Source organism: Sander lucioperca, chromosome 15 (assembly GCF_008315115.2).
Source record: "Sander lucioperca isolate FBNREF2018 chromosome 15, SLUC_FBN_1.2, whole genome shotgun sequence".
NCBI lineage: Eukaryota > Metazoa > Chordata > Actinopteri > Perciformes > Percidae > Sander > Sander lucioperca.
This window is the reverse complement of record NC_050187.1, coordinates 22,697,978-22,719,127: the sequence shown is the minus strand read 5'-3', so window position 1 is coordinate 22,719,127 and position 21,150 is coordinate 22,697,978. Positions and strand designations below refer to the sequence as shown.

General features: G+C 36.8%; 1 protein-coding gene across 1 annotated transcript in view; it reads left to right on the top strand.

Annotated features, from left to right (window-relative positions):
• Window positions 1-21,150, top strand: part of LOC116055334 (VPS10 domain-containing receptor SorCS1-like) — a 52,928-nt gene that overhangs the window by 21,393 nt on the left and 10,385 nt on the right. The window contains exons 2-21 of the mRNA XM_031307273.2: window positions 807-874; window positions 2,367-2,466; window positions 2,699-2,857; window positions 4,237-4,310; window positions 8,404-8,468; window positions 8,998-9,116; window positions 9,457-9,546; window positions 10,415-10,594; window positions 12,823-12,969; window positions 14,125-14,227; window positions 14,462-14,538; window positions 15,122-15,213; window positions 15,369-15,476; window positions 15,786-15,903; window positions 16,031-16,164; window positions 16,994-17,107; window positions 17,688-17,859; window positions 18,153-18,339; window positions 19,609-19,742; window positions 20,241-20,364. Of these exons, the coding sequence (XP_031163133.1) occupies window positions 807-874; window positions 2,367-2,466; window positions 2,699-2,857; window positions 4,237-4,310; window positions 8,404-8,468; window positions 8,998-9,116; window positions 9,457-9,546; window positions 10,415-10,594; window positions 12,823-12,969; window positions 14,125-14,227; window positions 14,462-14,538; window positions 15,122-15,213; window positions 15,369-15,476; window positions 15,786-15,903; window positions 16,031-16,164; window positions 16,994-17,107; window positions 17,688-17,859; window positions 18,153-18,339; window positions 19,609-19,742; window positions 20,241-20,364 (2,365 nt within the window). The remainder of the gene's footprint in view (window positions 1-806; window positions 875-2,366; window positions 2,467-2,698; window positions 2,858-4,236; window positions 4,311-8,403; window positions 8,469-8,997; window positions 9,117-9,456; window positions 9,547-10,414; window positions 10,595-12,822; window positions 12,970-14,124; window positions 14,228-14,461; window positions 14,539-15,121; window positions 15,214-15,368; window positions 15,477-15,785; window positions 15,904-16,030; window positions 16,165-16,993; window positions 17,108-17,687; window positions 17,860-18,152; window positions 18,340-19,608; window positions 19,743-20,240; window positions 20,365-21,150) is intronic.

Here is a 21,150-nt window from a genome sequence, read left to right as displayed (position 1 = left end):
TGCAGGCTGGACACTGCTTCAGCGATTCATTTGTGTAAAGGGTGAAGGGCACAATGTGAACAACTCTTTCTGTGTGAAGGACTGTTGAGATTTTATAAAACGCCATTGTGGAAAAATGCATTCTTTTAGATGGAGGTTATTATAATAATTGCATAATTGAAAAAAAGGAGATTACAAGTACAATGTAGCTAAACATGGCTTTATGCATCAGTAACAACATGCATGGAGACACACAGGTTTTGATTTAGCTAGTTAGTCTCTCTTTAATAAATGAAACCGAGCCAAATAGAAATGTCCACAGTGAGCCATTCATTAATAGCTGGGGCAATTTAAAAGACATCTGTAAATCTATACCTTTTTAATGTATATCAAGTAAAGGCCTGTTCATTGTAAACCACATGCAACACTTTTTATGATCCTCTTCAAAAAAAGATGCCCATGATATTTACGATGTCTCTCTGTACCTGAAATAAAATATAGGGTTGACTTATTTATTCATTTAGTCATAGTTTGGTAGCATTTGCTGGTAGTCCACTGTGTCTCGGAGACCATTATAGCATGCATATGTGGTCATCTTTTTCTCAGAGAATATGCACAATTTTTATAGCTTCACGACAAACAAAGCAATGGGTTGACATGCCATCACAGTTTTGTTTGTATTTTATAAAGCTGTGTCTATCAGGGAGATTAAAATACATGTGCATGGATGGCTCAGCTCTATTGTTTCATTTATGTGACGCTTTATTGCTGCTGTTCACTGTGATGATACCATTCCTTCAAAATAATCTGTTTAATCTGTTTCTTAGGTGATCCTCATGTTGACAAAGTACTACGACTTCAACTCTGGCAAAGTAACAGAGAGTTCTTTATGGAGGTGAGATCTTCTGTCTGGTATTACATATCAAACTGATTGTAGATTGTCAGAAATCTGCTACAGAAAATGACACATAAACATGGTTAAATGCAATGCCTTTTTAATCTGCTTTATAGCTGTGACTGAAGTGTATAGCACTTTTACGCATTAGTAAATTCCAAATAAGTTTATTTGGATTTCTGTTATTGGAGTTTTTTTATAAGAAGTAGTTTAAAACTCTCTGTTGTCTAATTATATATAAGTAACATTACTATGTTACTATGTGCGTGTAGAATAACATAGTATACATTTATTTGTCAGACAAAATTAATATATTTTTTTATGCATGACCCATATAACATGTAAAACATGAATTATTTTGGTCATTCTATTATTTTTTTCTTCATTAAAGCGGCTATAAACAATATTTTTATAATAATAGAGTTTCAAATGACAACGTGAAACACAGCCTAATAGTGAGTTTTCAGCTCATTGTCTTGCCGTCCGGCCGGCAACTTTACTGTTTGGATCACTCTTACTGCTCTCATAGCATTGTTTTCGGCTGCAACATACAGATGTTCATTGAAAAGCTCTAAAAACCAAGTGTACACGACCTGCTTAGCACCAAACAGCATAAACAGCATAACAGCATGAACTTGCATTCATCACACAACTCCGAACGAATGATAATGTTGCTCCCTGGATTTGTAACTAAAGTACTTTTTGCTGACAGGTTCGCTATATAAACTCAAAAGGTGATGCTATGTCAATGTTTTGTTCACAAATAGTTTCTATTAGGTTTTAATAAGGTCAGAAAAACGTGGTTATTCTGCAGTTCCAAACAATCAGGAAGTAAATCGAATAGCATCAATTCACAAGGGTGAAATAATCAGTAATGACGAGCATTTGGGAAATATGAAGTTCCTATAAAGAAAGAAAGATCCTATAAAAATTATAAAAACACAAGAATCCACAAATGTGTTTTTTTTTTTTTTTTAAAGCAGTATTAACCATTTTTAAGGTTGCTTGTTTCTGAAATGTGTGTTAGGTGACAATTTATATGAAAAACAACCAAAATAAGGTCAGGAAATCAGTGCCTTTTTTGGAGGACAATTTATATATTTTTTTAGTATATCTCTGGTTTTGAAAAAGTTTCAAAAACCTTTTCAAGCTTTTGTTTTCAGCCAACAGGCAAATATTTTACCCAATCCTCCATTTGAATTCTGAAACATAAAAATCACAAATATTAAATGATGTTTATACCATAAAGCATCAATAATAATAATATCTCATTCCCTCTCAATGCATGTCACAGGATATTCTTGTTTACTTTGATAATTAAAAAAATCTCCATTCATCTAGCAAATTGCTTCATGACTTCTGCTGTTGCAATTTTCTGCTTGCCTGATATGCTTAATGATACCATTAGCATCTTAATCTCAGTAGATGTTTCTCCATTCTCCTTTACTCTTCACAACAACATATTTACTTTATCCTTATAATTTAATTTTAGGTCAACTGATTATGGGACCACATATGAGAAATTTAATGAGAAAGTCGGGCCAAAAACCATCCTGAGCTACTTGTACGTGAGTCCGAACAACAAAAGGAAGGTAAGTTGCATCTTGTAAAAAAAAAAATCCTGCCTGTATTGAAAAAAAATTGTCATTTATTATTGCTGTGTAGCAGAGTTTTTATCATTTATACCACAAAGCAGCCCTGCAGGTGTCTGCACCACACATTTGTTCCAGGCAGCGCAACGCACAAGTACACATAAGCCCTGTGGAATGGATGCTGTCAAGGTGGGCTGCTGATTCCCCCGTCTCCTTTCTCGTCTCTTCTCAGATCATGTTACTTACCGACCCGGAGGTGGAGAGCAGCCTGCTCATTAGCCTTGACGAGGGGGCGACCTATCAGAAACACAGCCTAGCCTTTGATATCCTCAGTCTGCTTTTTCACCCCGAGCAGGAGGACTGGATTCTGGCTTACAGCCACGACCAAAAGGTAATGTGTGGCTGTCAGTAGGCATGAAATAGCTGGAATAAAACTGAAAATGTGACAGAAAAAATATCTCTGGTTACTGAATATATGTGTGGTTCACTTACTGCTTATCATGCACATGTTAGCTCGGTGTGAGTGTTCTGCCAAATTGTTGTTCCGTCCGTCCAAGCCTGTTGGGTCACAACAAAATTAATATATTTATTAAATGATACAAACCATCTTTGTTGTCATGTTCAAAGGCATTCATTTTGATAATAACGGCTAGCTTTCAGGACATAGTCAGAGACATCTGCCACTTAAGCCAAGGCTGCCGTTGCCAAAATAGAAGCAGCTGATCACCTGCTCCCCTAAAAAAGTCATAAGGTCTGGCTGTAGAATCTTAACTCTGAATAGATGTGTCCCAAATAACACAGGGCAAAGTTAACAAGGAAGACACACCCAAACAATCCACAAGCTCACACAAAAACACACAATTTGCGAGCATAAACACACACTCTTCATTACTCTGTGTGAGAACCCTGCTGTCTACTTTACTCAACACCACAGACGTCAAACTCGGCCTTCCCAGCATGCTATTGGAAGACTTGATTTTCCGAGAGAAAAACAGTCAAGGTCTGAGAATTGAGATAAATGGTGCTGGGAGGAAGATGAAAGCTTAGTTGAGAACCATCGGCGGGTCAAAATAAAGACGCCATGGAGGAGTTTGCCTTCACAACTTTGTAAAAGCTAAATGTAATGTTTTTTTTTTTATTTTAACTGCTGAAATTCATTTTAGTTTGGTTTAATTTTTACCTTTATTGATTGCCTGTCATGTCTTTAAAAGTAAAATGCTCTTAGATAAGTCAAAATGATGCGCTTAAGATGCTTGCAGCCTGATCATTATGGCAAGATGACAGGCCTTCTGAATGCTTGAACACACATCCAGCTTTGCAGTAAAAGTCTAGCTTTATGGAATAAAAAGACTACAATGGCAGTTAAATGAGTGATTTTCTAACACCAATTAGGCCGAAGCCTGCTGAGTTACTATAAGAAGGAGACACTTTGATTTTAATACAGAGACCAATTTGTCAGTCCCCACTTCCCTCTTTTCCAAGGCATCAGAATAAATAATCTTTTTCTATTTCATTTTTTTTGCATCACTGTATTTTTACAGGAACTGATGCATTTTCTCATCAATGATGCATTTTCACAAAGTATGCACTCAGTAGTGCAATATTCAAAAGAACATCAACACATTGACGCCACAAAATCTACAAATCTTGACAGCTTCTTGATAATACAATTAGACATTTATCAGGGAATAATTATCTTGGATATTCTGATGTGGAACATTATTCTTTATACTGTAACTCATTTTGTTAATGCATTCCTCTCATTTTCAGCTCTATGTCTCTGTTGAATTTGGGAGGAGATGGCAGCTTGTGCATGACAGAGTCGTCCCCAACAGATTCTACTGGTGAGATGAACAATCAGTCATTTGTCTTCCTGGGAGAGAAATGCTGCAATATTTGATATGCTCCAAAACACTATGAATAACAGACAAACACAGAATTATACATTAATTAAAAAAATGTATGCATTTTTAGCATTCTGTTCACAGCAGTTGTACAGAGGGGAAATGCCTTCACTGTACATATTTACATGCTCCATAAAACATGTTTATTTAGATGTATATTTTTGCTAAATATGCTAACAGTGGTGTGGTAAAAACATGAGTAAACATACTGCATTAATATTGCATGTTTCTGATCAGTCAGCAGCTCATTTACATTAATATCAACAAAACAATGTTATTGAGCCAGATTTGAACCTAATAACAAGTTTAGAGTGCCAAGTGTACTTTTAAGAAATGTCACAAAATTGTCAGAAGTGGTGGAAGAAGTACTCAGATTTAAACTTACTTTAAGGTCAAATTACAAAAGTATTATCAGCAGAATGTGCTTACAATTTCAACATGAGAAGTATTTTGCCCAGTTTGACTGATATATATATATATATATATATATTAAGATTATTGAATTCTAAATATTTACACTTCAATGCATTTTTTGGTAGAAGTGCAAAAAAACCTGTGGACAGGGCTGTTTTGTATTGTATTTTATATTTGTATCTATATATATGTGAAATCTTAATTTGAAAAGCAACCAGTTACTACAGTTAATAGTCAGTTAACAAAAAGTACAATACCTTAAGATCAGACTTAAAGTACTCATATTATGCTTTTTGGCTTTTTCCAGAAGTGTGATGCCTCACTCTGTAGCTAAAACAGAGAGCTCAACACACAGGGTGAAAAGAGGAGCTGCAGCAATGTGAAGTTCAACAAAAATATGGTGTTTTTTTAACCTAAAAATGAGCATAATATGAGCACTTTAAGTACATCATTTGAGTAAATGAACAGTTACTTACTTACCACAACTGATTACAGTACAGATTGAGTCAATGAAATCCTGTGACACATTTTAATCCCATTGTTTTTATTTTTAAATGCTAAACCACACTAGGCTTCTTTCTTTCTTTCTTTCTTTCTTTCTTTCTTTTTTTCTTTCTTTTAACTTAATATACTAAGTGTCTATATACTGATTAATATTTCATTCACTGGATGCATTCTGCCCATGAAATATTGTTAGGATAATGTTGGGACCACAGTATTACCAATCAAATCATATCCAATTTATTGAGGAGGTTACCCGATGTATATTGCACAAAATTCGCTGTGGTGATGTGGCAGAGAGCTTCTGGGTGTCTCTCAGAGTGTTTTAGCGTTATTAGCTGTTGGGTGCTGGTACAGGGATTATGGCCCAGGATAAATGTTTCATTTATAACGGTTTTTATAGTTGTTGGCGACAGAATCCCTTTCACACATAGAACTAAAGTAGCAGAACCACCGATTAATCAAGCAGGTTGGAGTGACCTACAGTACATGTTTTTGCATTGGTCTGGGAAATACGACCAACACATTAACAATGTTACAGTCAATAAAAATCACTTTAGGAAAGAGGTGATGAACCAGACAAAACAAGGACTATCTCCTGTTTAATGAGACTGATGTTTGTATCATCAAAGGGAAGGTGGATGCATGAAAACTCATTTCTTATGGGGGTTAAAGAGTAATATATAAACTCCACAAGAGTTAGTGACTCTCTCATTGTGTGTGGTTCATTGTTGTTTATTGTGTCATGCAATACAAATACAAATTCACTGCCCACATGGACTAATGAGAAACCAAAAGTACATTTAAGTATTTTTTTTAGAATTATCCATCCAGAAAAACTCAGAGAAGCTACAGACACATTAATAAAAAAAATAAATAAATCAACAAATAGTGAGCAATGATACATGATCAATCATCTTCAGGCTCACCTAAATCACATAACAAAGCCTTTTCTCTGCAGGGAAACAATTAAACTTTTTTGTAGCTAATGGTAATGTACTTGAGCTCACACAAGCTTCTCTAAGCTGCGGTTGTTTTCCATGAGAGAATATGTTCATAATTTAAGTTTGTACCAAACATCAACAGACTATCTTGCCTCATACATCAGGAACAATTTGCACTGAGCTTCATAAATATTACACTGTAGACTGTTGAGAAAAATAGAAAATAAATGAATCACAGCAAATAAAGATTTCACCTCACTAACCCAGATAAATATGTTTCTAGTGAGCTGCATAGTCACAAGTCAGGTATATTCTGTACAGTTACATTTTTACATAATATTAATATACTGTATACCATGTATTTCCAATAATTATTTACAGCTTGAGTTTATATGCTAATTAAGGACAATGGTGTCTGAAATTGAAAAAACATCACCCTGAAGTTTGAGCGTTAGAACATGATCAATCAAAAGACCAAATTTTTGATGTTCACATATGCACTTCCTTTTATCTTTGAGGAAACAAGTCAACCAATACATGCCAGGAAGAAAAAAAACGCTCCCCGCACATCAGACATCAAGTATGAAAGAATTTATTACATCACATCCACTACTCATCTTAATCTGAAAAAATCTGATAAACATGATTTAGAAAAACATGTTAAAAGCCAAGGCGCTAGGCAGACATACTGGTATGTGTTAGTTATGGGAGAACACTGTGTAACATTGCAAGGGTTTATTTAAGAGCAAGCGCTTCTGTTCCCTGATAGAATTGGATGAAGTATTTGACAGAAAGTCCATTAAAAGAGATGGAGCTGTGAGGTAATTACAGAGTGCTGAGGGAAGCAGGACGGGGGCTTTTTATATTGTAGTTCAGACACGGTATAGAAAATGAGAAGAAACCCATCTTCTGTCACAACAGCTGCTATTAATACAAGTGGCACTGGTCACTCCTGTCGCTCTGCACGTCATGAAGGATCTCTATTGAAAGTGAATGAAATGGCTAAGTGCACCTTACCCATAAAGTACAGTGCAGGTCAAATGTCTGTCAGGCCAGTGTTTATAGATACAGTTGTGTTATTGCTGCTGAGAGAACAATTAAGATCACAGCTGTATTTCCCATGCCCCCTTACACATTCAAAATGAAAATCTAATGTAAACCACAAATATTGCACTTCTGATAACAGAAAAAACTAACTATTACTGTGAGCTAAATGCATTTATTATGTGAACAGTTTTCTCAATTTTCTTTGTTTTTGTTATAATTATTTCCACAGCATCACTTTATTAAATATGCCTTGGGACAGCAACAAAATAGTTGATAAAGCTTTTTTTTGCCTCAATGCCTTATTAAGCCACCTGATGATCAAAATAAATAACAAGAAAGTTAAAATTACAAGACAAATGTTTTGTAACCAAGTCTACTATTTGTATAGGCACTGCAGTAGTTCCCATCCTGGGTGAAACTACTGGCCTAAATGTGGGTTGAACACCCTATGGTACGGGTACATGAATTATCATGTATGCCAGTGGTGTAGTCTACGTGATATGACATATACCCATATAAAAGCGCAAAGATACATAACGTTTTGGTCATAAATTTACTCCGTCTGTGTTGCAAGTCAACTAGGAACAACAACACAGTGGCTTGCCGGTCATTCTCTGTGCAAACATGAAATGAACTAATGTGAATCACTAAAGTAGATATGAGATGAAAAGCCAACTCAAACTACACTCTCATTATTTTTGTAAGCCTGCCCCTGAAGCTACTGCAGCTTCGGGTGGCACTGCAGCAGACGGTTATGTTACAGAAACTACAGAAAATAAGCCAGATGAGACTGATGCTACACGCGGTAACGTTACAAAAAATGTATGGGGTTGTCGCTCTGGGACATGGCTGAGAATGAGGCTGGGAGGGAAAAATCACAGTATACTACAAAAAACTAGACTACACCACTGATGTATGCATTCCTGATAGTTCATAAATTACTACATGAATTTATTCATGTTTTTTCATTAATTGAATCATGCATACATTCATGATAATTAATGTACCCTTACCCATATGATGTAATTTGTAATGGGCACGTCATTATTAATGCACACAATTATTAACGGACACTTTCCCTTCAGCAGAAATCTTATGTTTCTTACCTGTTTGTAATACTGTTACAGGTCCAGACTGGGTTTAGACAAAGAGCAAGGAATGATTCACCTGGAGATCAGCGTCTCTGATGGACGTGAGTAATACAATGATGTTACCTTGGCAACATAGAAAACTAGATTAGTCTGGATTTTAAACAGATTTCACATCAAATTAGCAACATTTGTTGTGATTCTTAAACCTTGATTTAAAAAAAACAAAAACGAGTGAGAGCTCTTATTTTTGCTGTACTAAAACTTGCCTCCCCATCTGAATTGGCTGCATGGAGACTCTTCATACGATTAAGCTAATTCATTTTTCAAGGGCCAGGCTGTGACTTGGCTCTTTTTATTGGCCACAGTGCAGAGAGGGGGGAACTTCCATAAGGCCTCGTGTGTTAATGCCCTGTCCCTGGGGAGACTGCCTCATTTGGCTGATGCTAACACACTGGGACAGCTCTCTCTCTACTTTATCTATTAGTGAGAATGAGGATTGGCCTCCAAAATGTTACTTCTATGGGTCACTTAATACCATCAGCATAAGCTAAACCTTGATTGGGGACTATAGAAGATTGTTTGTTTTTCTCTTTGTTATATTTTTAGCACTCATTTCTTGCTTCCCCACAGGGTCACAGTACATAACTTGTAAACTTCAGAATTGCTCTGATGGAAACAAGGGCAAGCCTTTCCCTGGATTTATCATCCCTAATTCCCTGGTGGTTCAGGATGAATACGTTTTCATCCAGGTGGGTTTTTATTGCAAGGTCTGGCTCATTAAAAGACAATTAAAAGCTGTATAACCACTGCATTCAATCGCATCTTAATGTACAGTCATGTTTTTCATTAACTAAAAGGGGCCATTATCCTGGGAAAGGATGGCATGTAATTGAAATCACAACATTGTGTATTATACTACAACTCCACTCTGCATAATGTACAGCATCCTAATCAGTAGCAAACCCCGAGTTTTGATGGTGGCTTAAATTGTTTGATACATGCTGCTAACAATCAGTGTACACAGTGAAGTTTATGAATATTTACCTGAAATTCGATTAAACTGCAAATTGCATTATATTGCTTTTCCAGGTGCCAGTAGGTGGCCAGTCTGTCCATTATGTGTCCTATAAAAGAAATTCTTTTTACCCAATGAAGCTTCCCAAGTACACTCTGCCAAAGGTAAGACTGCTGGAAAGGGATGCAGTTTGGTGAGTTGAGCACATGCAGAAGAACAAACAGCAAAACAAGTGTAGCATTCATTTTACTGTGAAACATTACTTCAGACTTATTTGTGGTATCATGATGACTTAGTGAGGGTTGATTTTAAGTACAGTTGTTCCCAGTTAATACTAATGTCTGCTGACAAATGCATTAAATTGTTTTCCCCACATTATTATCCTCCTGAAAATTGATTCAGTTATGCATAATTAGCCTACATCTTCAGATCTTGTGTTTATTTAAGACCCATGCACAGTTTTTAATCAATTGCCCTCTCATCTGTATCAACAGATCTTTATTTAAAAAATAATTCGGAGTTGCAGTTTCCCCATAGCTCCAAAGCAACTTTTTTTTAAGGAAAAATTCAATTCAATTTGCATTTGCACAAAAACAGTGTTCTGCACTGAATACCATTTACTAAAAGCACAGCAGGATGGCTTAGTGGTTTTAGAGACTGTGTCACAACAACAGATTTAGTGCCCATAGTGTTGTTTCGATCAGTCCATCCATCCATGTAGACCGTGAAAATGTTCTTAAGATGGACACACATCCCCTACCTCACCTCACTCTGGAGAAGGGATTCAGTCAAACTAAATGGAGCCTGTCTTAATTTTTAGTGCATGGCATGAAACATCTGAGGTCTAATCTCTGCTGATCCTGACTGAATGATGTCAAGAAGTGACAAACTGCTAGCTTGCTGCTCCAGCTCTGTGGCCAATATGCGCACAATAATATGCAGATTCACACTGTTTTTGTTGAGAAAACTACTTTGAATACATTCTTAAAACCTTGATGGCATCTACAGTACTCATGAATTTCACATATTTAGGACTTGCAGATAATCAGCACAGATGACAACCAGGTGGTGGCAGCGATTCAGGACTGGCATCAGAATGACTCCTACAACCTGTACATGTCTGAGTCCAGAGGGCTGTTCTTCACCCTGATGCTGGAAAACGTTGTGAGCAGTGGAGGACCGGAGGGCAACATCATGATAGACCTCTATGAGGTAGTCATAAGTCATTGTTTCACATGTTTTCATGTTATTCAGGCATGCTGGACCAACTCATAAAACTTTTGCAGTTTATAGGTCAATGTGTCGTGTTCGTGACTGTTAAAGGTCCCATGGCATGAAAATTTCACTTTATGAGGTTTTTAACATTAATGTGAGTTCCCTTAGCCTGCCTATGGTCCCCCAGTGGCTAGAAATGGTGATAGGTGTTAACCGAGCCCTGGGTATCCTGCTCTGCCTTTGAGAAAATGAAAGCTCAGATGGGCCAATCTGGAATCTCCCCATTATGACATCATAAGGGGGAAGGTTACCTCCCCTTTCTCTGCTTTGCCCGCCCAGAGAATTTGGCCCACCCATGAGAAAGAGAGAGACATCATAGCTTGCAAACAAGCGAAGCATGGCAGTTGATCAAGACCACACCGCCACCCTCCACCTTGCCCCGCCTCTCTCCTCCTCAATAGCATTTAAAGCTACAGACACAGAAATGGCACATCCTAAGGAAAGCTCATTGTGGGACTGGCTCTAGGGGCTGTAATTCTGCACCAAGGCTGAATTTCGGGAAAGAGACTTCAGATACAGTATTAGGGGACCACTGAGGCCTATATAAAAGCATCCAAAAAGCAGCATGTCATAGGACCTTTAACTGTCAAACCAATGAGTTGACATGCTTCATAATAATTAGTGCAATTATACATGCAAAATCATTCTGATATGCAATTCAACTCTTTATGTAATTCTACACTGATATTCTGTATGTCCTAATGCTGTCCATACTTGGATTACTCTAAATTAATTACATTTAATTAGCACTGTAATGAAGTTTATCGACTGACAGAAAATCAATGAGCAACCATTTTGATAATCAAGTAATCATTTAAATCGCTTATCAAACAAAAAGCTAAACGTTTGGTCGCTCCAGGTTCTCAGATTTGCTGCTCAAAGTTGAGGATTTGCTATTTTATCTGTTTTGTATTATTGCAAATTGATTTTCTGACTATATTATTTCAGGTTTTAAACTATTGGCCAGACAAGAGTAGGGCTGCAAGTAACGATTGTTTTTATTCAAACAGTTTTTTTGATTGATTAATCGTTAGGTTTATAAATGTCAGAACTAGTAGAAGTTGCCCATTGTAATTTTCTAGAGCCGAGGGTGATGTCATAATGCTTAGTTGTACACTGTAAAATACCTCTTAGCTTTATTCATCAATCCACTCACATTGACATGCAATTTGAAGTCCACCTAACTTCGAGAAGAAACTGAAGACTATCTAAGAGCACCATACAAATTTAAATTCCTGGTTTGGAAGCTTGAACAATAACAAGAGATTCTGACAAGTAAAGTACCAACAGACAGCCTAAAACTTTGCTTAGAGTTCATTTTGATTTTCTGCCATGCTTAATTGTACCTTGCGCTCAGATGTCTTGTATGTCCTCACCATAATGGAACAGATGTTGGTACATTTCATCCTGCTGCATCTGAGTGTCTCGCTCATATGCACTTTCTGCCTGCTTTTATTATCTTTTTCATGTGACATTGTTGTTGCACAAAGAAAAACATTTTGCAGGTCTTCGGGTAATGTACCATGTATACGCAAGTTTAGGAATCACTAGTGTCACTTAAAGTGCATAGTCACAATGCAGGGACAATATCTGCTTTAACTTGTGCCCTGAACATGTTATATCTGTGTTGACAAATGTGTTATGATGTTCACAGTGACTGCACATGTATGCATCACTTTAGATTATCCTCATCAGCAGCCAGCAGTAAAAGCATCACATTGTTACAAACACACACCTAACATAGCCATCAGCATTGGTTACTCTTACTGCTCACTGACCTCCACACACATTTTATGCCCAGAAATATTTAGCTGCATTGTCCAGTAGAATATATGAAATGATTTATTCCTTTGACAAAGATCTGTGCTCTTTAAATGGAAGAGAAATGTAAACACAAGTGAGAGCTGAACGTGAGAGTCAGTATCTCTGTGCACATAAATACAAAGAAGAAATATCTCAAGGCTGCACCATATGTTGTTTTGATTCCGCAGAGTCCTACAGATGGTCCAAAATAGTGCTTCCTGTCAGTAAAACTATCACTTTCTGACATCGTATTCTCTCCGAACTAGGCCTTCAGCTTTACTTAAGTCTGAATAATATATGTTTCTTTTCCTCCCTTTTTTGCAATTTTTCCCCCAACCCCTCTCTGTCTCCCATGTTCGCAGGTTGCTGGGATTAAAGGGGTGTTCCTGTCAAATAAAGTTGTTGAGAACCAAGTGAAAACTTATATCACATACAACAAGGGGAGAGACTGGCGTCTTCTTCAGGCTCCAACAACCGATCTCCAGGGAAACAAGGTCTATTGTGAACCAGTAAGTGGGCCACTGACAAGAGATAGATTTATTTATTTGGATTTCCATTATCTTTTCAAAAAAAAAAACACTAGATCATGCAAAGCTGTTGTCAAAGAGTGCAATTAAATGCAAATCACATCAAGATGGCTCAGAAATATGTCAGTAACTGAAGAAACCTTTCAAATAATTTGACATACTCAATTAATATCTATATATCACTTTAAAGGTAACACCAATCTCAACATAACTATCCTTTATTAATTATGAATCTAAAAGTCATATTAACAATGTTCTATTGTAATCATAAATATTGCTAGTCGTAGTAGTCATAGTCTTTTAATAGTTTAGTGAGGATTTTATCATAAATTGTAAAATGCTCTATGTATAACATATGATATGATATGACATATCATTTTAGTGCACTGATGTGCAGTACAGTATCACTTCTTTAAACATTATTTATTAGATTCTTTTATTAAATGAAGTCAGTAAGAGTTATGTCACCATTCATTAATCATCAAGACTGATAGTTAGATGAAGAAATAGTTGTTAATTTTTATTCATTTTAAAGGAAAGTTAAAATGAAAATTAATACAATCCTGCAATTCTACACAGAGGGCATTCTTAGCCATAAATAAAATCTAAAAAGCCACTTTGTCGATTTTTATGAGTCCAATAAAAGTCCCATGAACATGTCCCATCATCCAGACTGCATTTTAATGTACTGTGCATACACATAAGATGATGTCTTAGCTGTAATAATACTAACCATAATAACTGAAAATACACATTTTGATATATTCAGTTGTTAAGTAAACATGTATAAGAGTCAAAGGGATACTTCCATATTGAGCTTCCAGCATAAAATACCCTTACTCAGTTTTATTCTATGGAGACTTGATGGTGGATGATGTTATCTATGTAATGTTTCTTGTTGGGAAAACTTTTCTTCTTTAATTGCTCAAATTTATTTTACCAGATCTCTCTGAGTTTAACATTTACTTTTTTCTTAGTTAACAAGACAATTATTAATTTATTTCAAATAATTATAGATTCTCACTCAATTCAGGCTAGTTATTATGAAGCTTATTGTATGTGATCCAGGTCATTATCAAACCTTTGAATTACACGTTTTGACTTCAGCCAACTAATCTCCTCGTGTTTGTTTTGCAGCCTGACTGTTCGTTGCATCTACACCTTCATGTGTCAGAGAATCCTTACACCTCGGGAAACATTGTCAGCAAAGATTCAGCTCCAGGAATTATAATAGCATCAGGTGAGGAGATTATTTGATTTGCTCTCAGCCTTAATGATGGTCCCCGAATGTATCCCTCAGCACTCTCATTCAAATCTGTCTTTCTCAGCCGACAACGGTTTTCAAAATAAATTGAAATCAATCTTTCCTGCACATGTGTTCCATGTTACTTTAGTGGAAAGAATAACAAAAACATTTTGTGTGTCTAGCCAGAATAAATACTGAAAATAGTGCTGTTCTACCTTTTGTGTTCAGGTGTAGTTGGACCTGAGCTGACCAGTAATAATGTCAGTATTTTCATCACATCTGATGCTGGAAACAGCTGGAGAGAGGTACAGTATATAGTTGAGTACAGTGATAACTGTAAGATTGGTTCCAATACCTGTGTTTCTATACCAATACTTTTTGTATAAATCACTTTGTTGAACTTCTTAAAAGCTTCTGTGATAATTGTTGTCTTTCCCTCAATATATTACAGAACAAAATGAAACAAACATGACTTTAGTCAGGCATTATCTGGTCTCTGGCTGAGCTTTTAGTACCAACTTTCAGATCACGCTTTTCAGTTCTTGGTGATACAGCCATGATCGCAAAGAAACAAAGAATTGAGGTTTGACACCCAGCATTGTGAAGACATGTGCATCTCTGATCTGTAAAACAAATAAACCTAAAGGAAGGTACAGATTTTTTTTTGCCATCGGCTTAAGACAACAAAAATCAACAAAGAGAGCAACGCTTGCTTGACGCTGTTGTTTATTCACACAACTAAGACTCTTGTGTAAAGAACACTTGTGGTTTCTACTTGTTTACTTTGTAGGTGTAGTATGCATGTTCCTAATGTTGTCATCGGTGCACACTTTATGTCGACTTGATTGATTCTCTGGTGTGATAAATGGAAGCTGGTCGTGTCTGCAGGTTTTTCAGGAAGAGTACAGCGTGTTTTTCCTGAATCAAGGAGGGTCTCTGGTGGCCATCCGACACACACCTCTGCCAATTAGACACATTTGGTAAGGCTCTCCAAGGGTGTACCGCATCTTTTTAGAGACGTACTCAATCTTCAAAACAAGGAGTCAGACTGCTTTTCTGCTGAGGATTTTCTTACTGAATTCAACTCTATTTGTGGCTGGTCTGTCTTTGATCAAACCATTGTTCTCTCCCTCAGGCTGAGTTTTGATGAGGGCAGAAACTGGGACAAATATAGCTTCACCTCCTCTCCACTCTATGTTGACGGGGTGCTGGGGGAGCCTGGAGAGGACACCCTCATAATGACGTAAGATATGAAGGAACCATAAAGCGCTCATGTGTTTCTAGTTTGTTAATTATTGCACTGGGTAATTATTTATTTAATCTGGTTTTAAAAGGGTTTCATAAGCCCAAGATGTAGAGGAGGTTCTTTAACCCACAGAGGAATATGGATTAAAAAGTGCATTTAAATTGCCCAAAGTGGAGTGACTTTTTTTTTTTTTTTTTTTAAATCAGCCCCATATATATATATATATATATATATATATATATATATATATATATATATATATATACCCAATGTTTTTGACCTTGTATTTCTGGCTTGTTTGTGCAGAATATTTGGCCATTTTAGTCATCGATCTGAGTGGCAACTTGTCAAAATTGACTTCCGGTCCATTTTCCAACAACAATGCACATCTGAAGATTACATGACATGGCAGTTACACAATGAGGTAAGATCTTGCTGCTTCTTGCTGATTAAACCCAAGTGAATCTCTTTGATTCAGTCACACAATAAAAGCAAGATGAAAAAAAGGAAAGAGAATCTCAGAAATGTTTTTGATGCATTAATCATCACAGGGCGAAGTGTGCATCATGGGAATGAAGAGAATCTTCCAAAAACTGAAAGCAAACATTCTATGTGTCAAGGCCAGAAATCAGTATATTTCCCAGATGTCAGACTCTTGCCCGTGCACAGAGGCAGATTTTGAGTGGTAAGTTCTCTTTTTACTTCATTAAATCCAATGCACAACACTTTGTCAATCTCCAGAGGCAGAGTATGTGAAGCAAACCTAAGGCACAATAAGAGGAGTGTTTGAATAGTTGTATATTGTGATCTGTTATTGTGTTGTCGTTCTATCGACTTAGGATGTAAGTTTTACAAAACAGGAATGATCATTTTTCATCACGTAACAATTTAACTGACAGAAGATGTCTGAAGATATTGATGCTCATCCCCAACAGTCAAATATATAATAGCAGTGCATTTCTAAATATGTTTTACTCATATAAATTGCACTTGAATAGATTTGAATAATGAATAAAACTAATGCCTCACTCCTGAACCAATTATAATATTATATACTTAGTATGTCTAACAAGTGTCTTCAATTCAGAACTTCTTATACTTCTGTATGACTTGACGCCGTCTCACACTTTTTCAATTAAAAAAGCTTAACACCTCTTCATTACTAAAAGGCTTATTAAACTTTCCAGCTCTCCTGAGACTCTTTCACTGATCACGACGAAAAAAATCTGACAGATCCCTCTGACTTTCTCGAGGTATAATTATAGTTTGTGAAAACATGCACAATGCTTTTTCTTCCGAGGTTTGTTACACAAAACATCAAATCTCAAATACTCTGAGCTGCTGTGCTGTGAAAAGATTTCTTGAGCCAAGAACACCTCCAGTCACAGTAGACATGTACATATTGTGTATGATTCTGTTTGAGTTGAGTAATTATATCTGATATGTGAATGAAAACTAATCTCAGTAACTCCTCAGTGTATCTCTTTCTGTACATGTTGCTCCAACTAAAACAGCGACTACGGGTTTGAGAGGCAGATTGACGGTAGCTGCACTCAGGCTTTCTGGTTCGTTCCTTCAGCAACATCTCGAGACTGCATCACGGGGGACAGCTTCCTCAACACCACAGGGTACACCTGAATCCGTTGTATTGACACGAACAAAGGGAGTAGTGGCAGTAAAGATGTCGTTGGTTACATTCAAGCTCAACTTTCTTGAAAAACACCTGCTATTCTGTGTGAGAATGGTTGCTTGCATACTAAAAGGCTCCTAACCTTCAAAACAGATGGAAGGAGGAAGATTGGAAGAAAGTCAGAACACAAATCGTCACAAAAAGCAGAATTACAAATTGATTTGAGGCTGATCTTTAGCAAATGTATTGTCAAAATAACCAATGAACTACAAGCCACAATAAACTGACTGCACCTGAGAAACAGTTGAAACATCAACAGTTTTCTGGATAGCTATTTTAAAAATATTCATTTTTATATAATTAATAGTGTTAATAACATGGACACATTTGTAACTGAAGGCTGGTGTTGATAAAAAGGTTATTGAGCTCATCTTATAAAGCTGTTGGGGTATAGTAGACCAAAAAGGTTGTTGTACATCTCTTATGAATGTCTCCCTGTGTGTGCATCAGTTATATGTCTGCTTTTAAACTCATGTGGTGCTCATTTGTGTCTTTTGGGGGTCTTTAATGAATTCCAGATATCGCCGGGCTTTGTCTAACAACTGCACTGAGGTAATGCTGTTGAAGTACAGCCCCAGACGACAAAAATGTCCCAGTCAGGCCCCAAGGGGCCTCCAGCTCTTCACCAGTGAGGGAACACTGGTAGCAACACTGGAGAGGAATGTCACTTTCTTGGTCTTTCTGGAAGAGGTGCTGGCTTCACTTTATCAAAACAACAGTAGTGTGTGTATTACAGGGTGATACTTGTAGGCTGCATGCTTTTTCTTTAGTGTTTTATCTGTATATTGAGATGCTGTCAGGGACGTAGCACAGAGGCTGGAGCACCAGCGTATCAAATACATATGCGGTGACATGATTTACCACTTGACCTCCTTCTTGTAGATATTATGGAAAATGCACTCTGTTATGTGTCAGCGAGGACACTGACAAAACAACTGAGGCTACAGTGTGAGTGATGTGAGTATTTTGTTTTCTTTTCGAAGGGTCTCGGCTCCATGACAAGTATAACAGTAGATTTTGGCGACGGGACATCAATATCGTATGTTAACATAAGCTCCATCGATGACGGGGTCAAGCATATCTACAGTAAAGTTGGCATCTACCAGGTTTCTGCTACAGCTACCAACACTCTGGGCTTTGACAGGGTGATACTCTACCTCCACGTCTCCTGTGAGTCAAATACCTTGGTCATTTAAAAGTGGTTGCTAAAACATAAACAATTGTATGATTAGTCATCCAATTCTTTTAAACGTGAAAACAGGCCCTTTGTCTGCATTATTATCAGTGTTAGAACACTGAGCTTTAGTCTGGGAGTCTGGAGTTCGAGTTCCTTCCCCGGTAAGGCGATCTTGTTTTTTTCATTTTGGATTGGATAATTTGCATGCCATTGCGCAAGTCAGGGCCTGCGAACGCGACATTTTTTTTGCAGGATGGTAGGGGAAGACTCATGAATATTCATTGGGGACTCATCCCTGAATGGCTAGTACTCATTGCCTGTTCTGGTTGGGTTGGTTAGGGTAAGAATGTCAGGGCGAGCCAATCAGTGATGAGTTCCCTAATGAATATTCATCAATCTTCTCCTACATATATATATATATATATATATATATATATATATATATATAACTAGAATATTCCAAAAAGGTGTAATACATGAGTAATATGGATAACTGTGTGTAAATATATGCCAAGGTACTGTAAATGCACAGGGGTGCAAATAGCATACATTGATATTTGTACCAGACGGGGTATTAATAGAACACAATGCTGTGTGCACCGGCGGGGTACGAATAGCATTCATTTCTAATTGTACCAGGGTACAAATAGCCTCACCCTTATTTTAATCAATTGTGTAACACCCCTTTACTTCCTTTCATCACTTGCATTCATGACGAGTTGAACTTAATATCATAAAGTGACTACACTATTAGCTAAGGTATTGATCCTTTATCCAATATAAGATCCAGCAGCCTTCAATAAGTCAAAACACTTCAATTTGTTGGCCTTAACAAATCAAAAAATAATTCAAACACATGGGCAAACAACTCTTCTGTAACTTCAAATAGGCTTATTAAAGCAAGACTACATCCAAAATCTCCATTTTAAGTTTTGACTGTCACTAACCCCATGTAGGCTTAACAGATGGCTGTTTGATGTCTTCTCGTTGAAAGAGAAGAGCAGATGCGGTCAGTTTGAATTCAGCTCATTATAATGGATTCCAATGGTGACATTTTCATGGCGGCAAAAAAGCATCAAAACATCCACAGACACACAGTCAAACTCCCACAGTGCAATCCATTTCTCCACTGTCTCATCTACCGGTATATGCTCAGAATGTTCCGGGCAGTCATTGCTGAAAATATGGCTTCATGGAAGCAGTATTTAGCCATATTGTAACAAAAGGTGTTAATTTAAAGCGTTCATGTTTTCTCTTTAAAGGTCAGCTTGAACACGTCCAGCTCTCGGCTCCTTCGGTAGTCGTCAAGAACAAAGCAGTAAACCTCACGACAGTGTTACGTCCCAGCAATGTGGGAACAGTCACCTATTACTGGTGGTTTAATAACAAAACGGAGGTAAGCCTTACTTTCTCATTCTTATCTCATTCCTACCATGCAGCCTGTTTACTGAATGGCGTGATAGATTCACAAGTCACAAATAGCCATCTCATGTTATTCATTTATAAAGCCCTGCTTCCAAAATACCTCACATCTCTTCTCTCATTTAAATCCAGTAACTACTTAACCTTAGATATCCCTCATGTACGCACAAATGTTGACAGAACTGGTTTCAGGTATGCACCTTTTAGATTCTTAATTATCCTTTTCCAAGGCAATTTGTTGCCACAGTCTATAAAAAGCCTTGCATACATTTATATATACATAAATACATTATACACCACAACATGACTACATGAAAGACATCAGATACATCCATATTTATGCACACTGTGGTATAAATGTGGATGTACTGCAAACTGCCTTACATTCCCCTTGGAGATTGTATAGCTTTATTATCTGATGTTTCCTTGTTTATTGTGTAGTTATGTTGTTTTATTTCTGTTTGCCTTTCAGCCTGTTGTGACTCTGGACGGAGCGATATCCTTCACTTTCTCCAAGGAGGGACGGCACACTGTCACTGTTCAGGCTTCAGTTGGCAATACTGTCCATCAGGATCAGATGACTGTGGCTGTTTATGGTAAACTCAATACACATAGACAGCCTCTTAATATAATTATGAATGGAAAACTATGGAGTCAGTTTTGTGTCTTCAAATTTAAAGGTTTTTAAATTTTCAAAGCCTTTCCACAATTTTTTTTTTATCACAATGTCTCCTTACTTGGTTTTTCCAGAGCTTATGTCGCCTTCATTAGTGGATGGAGTTTGCTTAGTTGTCATGGTGATGGTTTAGTTTTTATCACATTGTTGTATATGGAGCAAACTCCAAGTCACTGATGTAGGCCATGAGATTTGGCTGAAAACTCAACTAAGTGGATAGGAATTATTTTGTTAAGCTGCTGTTTCCATGGTTAGGAATAAACCTTCAAGGTCAATATTGAGGCCTTTTTTAAAAAGATTTGTTTATTCTTTATTCCTTCATATTTTGACTGTAGCTTGTGAAATCACACAGTTTAATGTAGATGTAGACAACATGTATGCATTAAATTACATTTAGAGTTTTCTTCTTTTTAACTGTAAACATTATTTGACTTTCTTTGTGTCTTTATTAAAGACATATCCCACAACATATAGTACATCCCCAAGACCAACCCATCATTGATCTTATTAAGAAATGACATCTAGATTGAACCATCCAAACACAAGCACATATAACATGGACCATTATATTTTCAAAATGTTTTCAAAATTAATTTTAAAATGCCAAATTATGTAAAATTCCTGAGGCTTCTCTTTGATCTTGATGAAGGAGTTGGATAAATATTAGATATTCAGGGAATAACAATGCATTTCCTAGCTGCCAAAA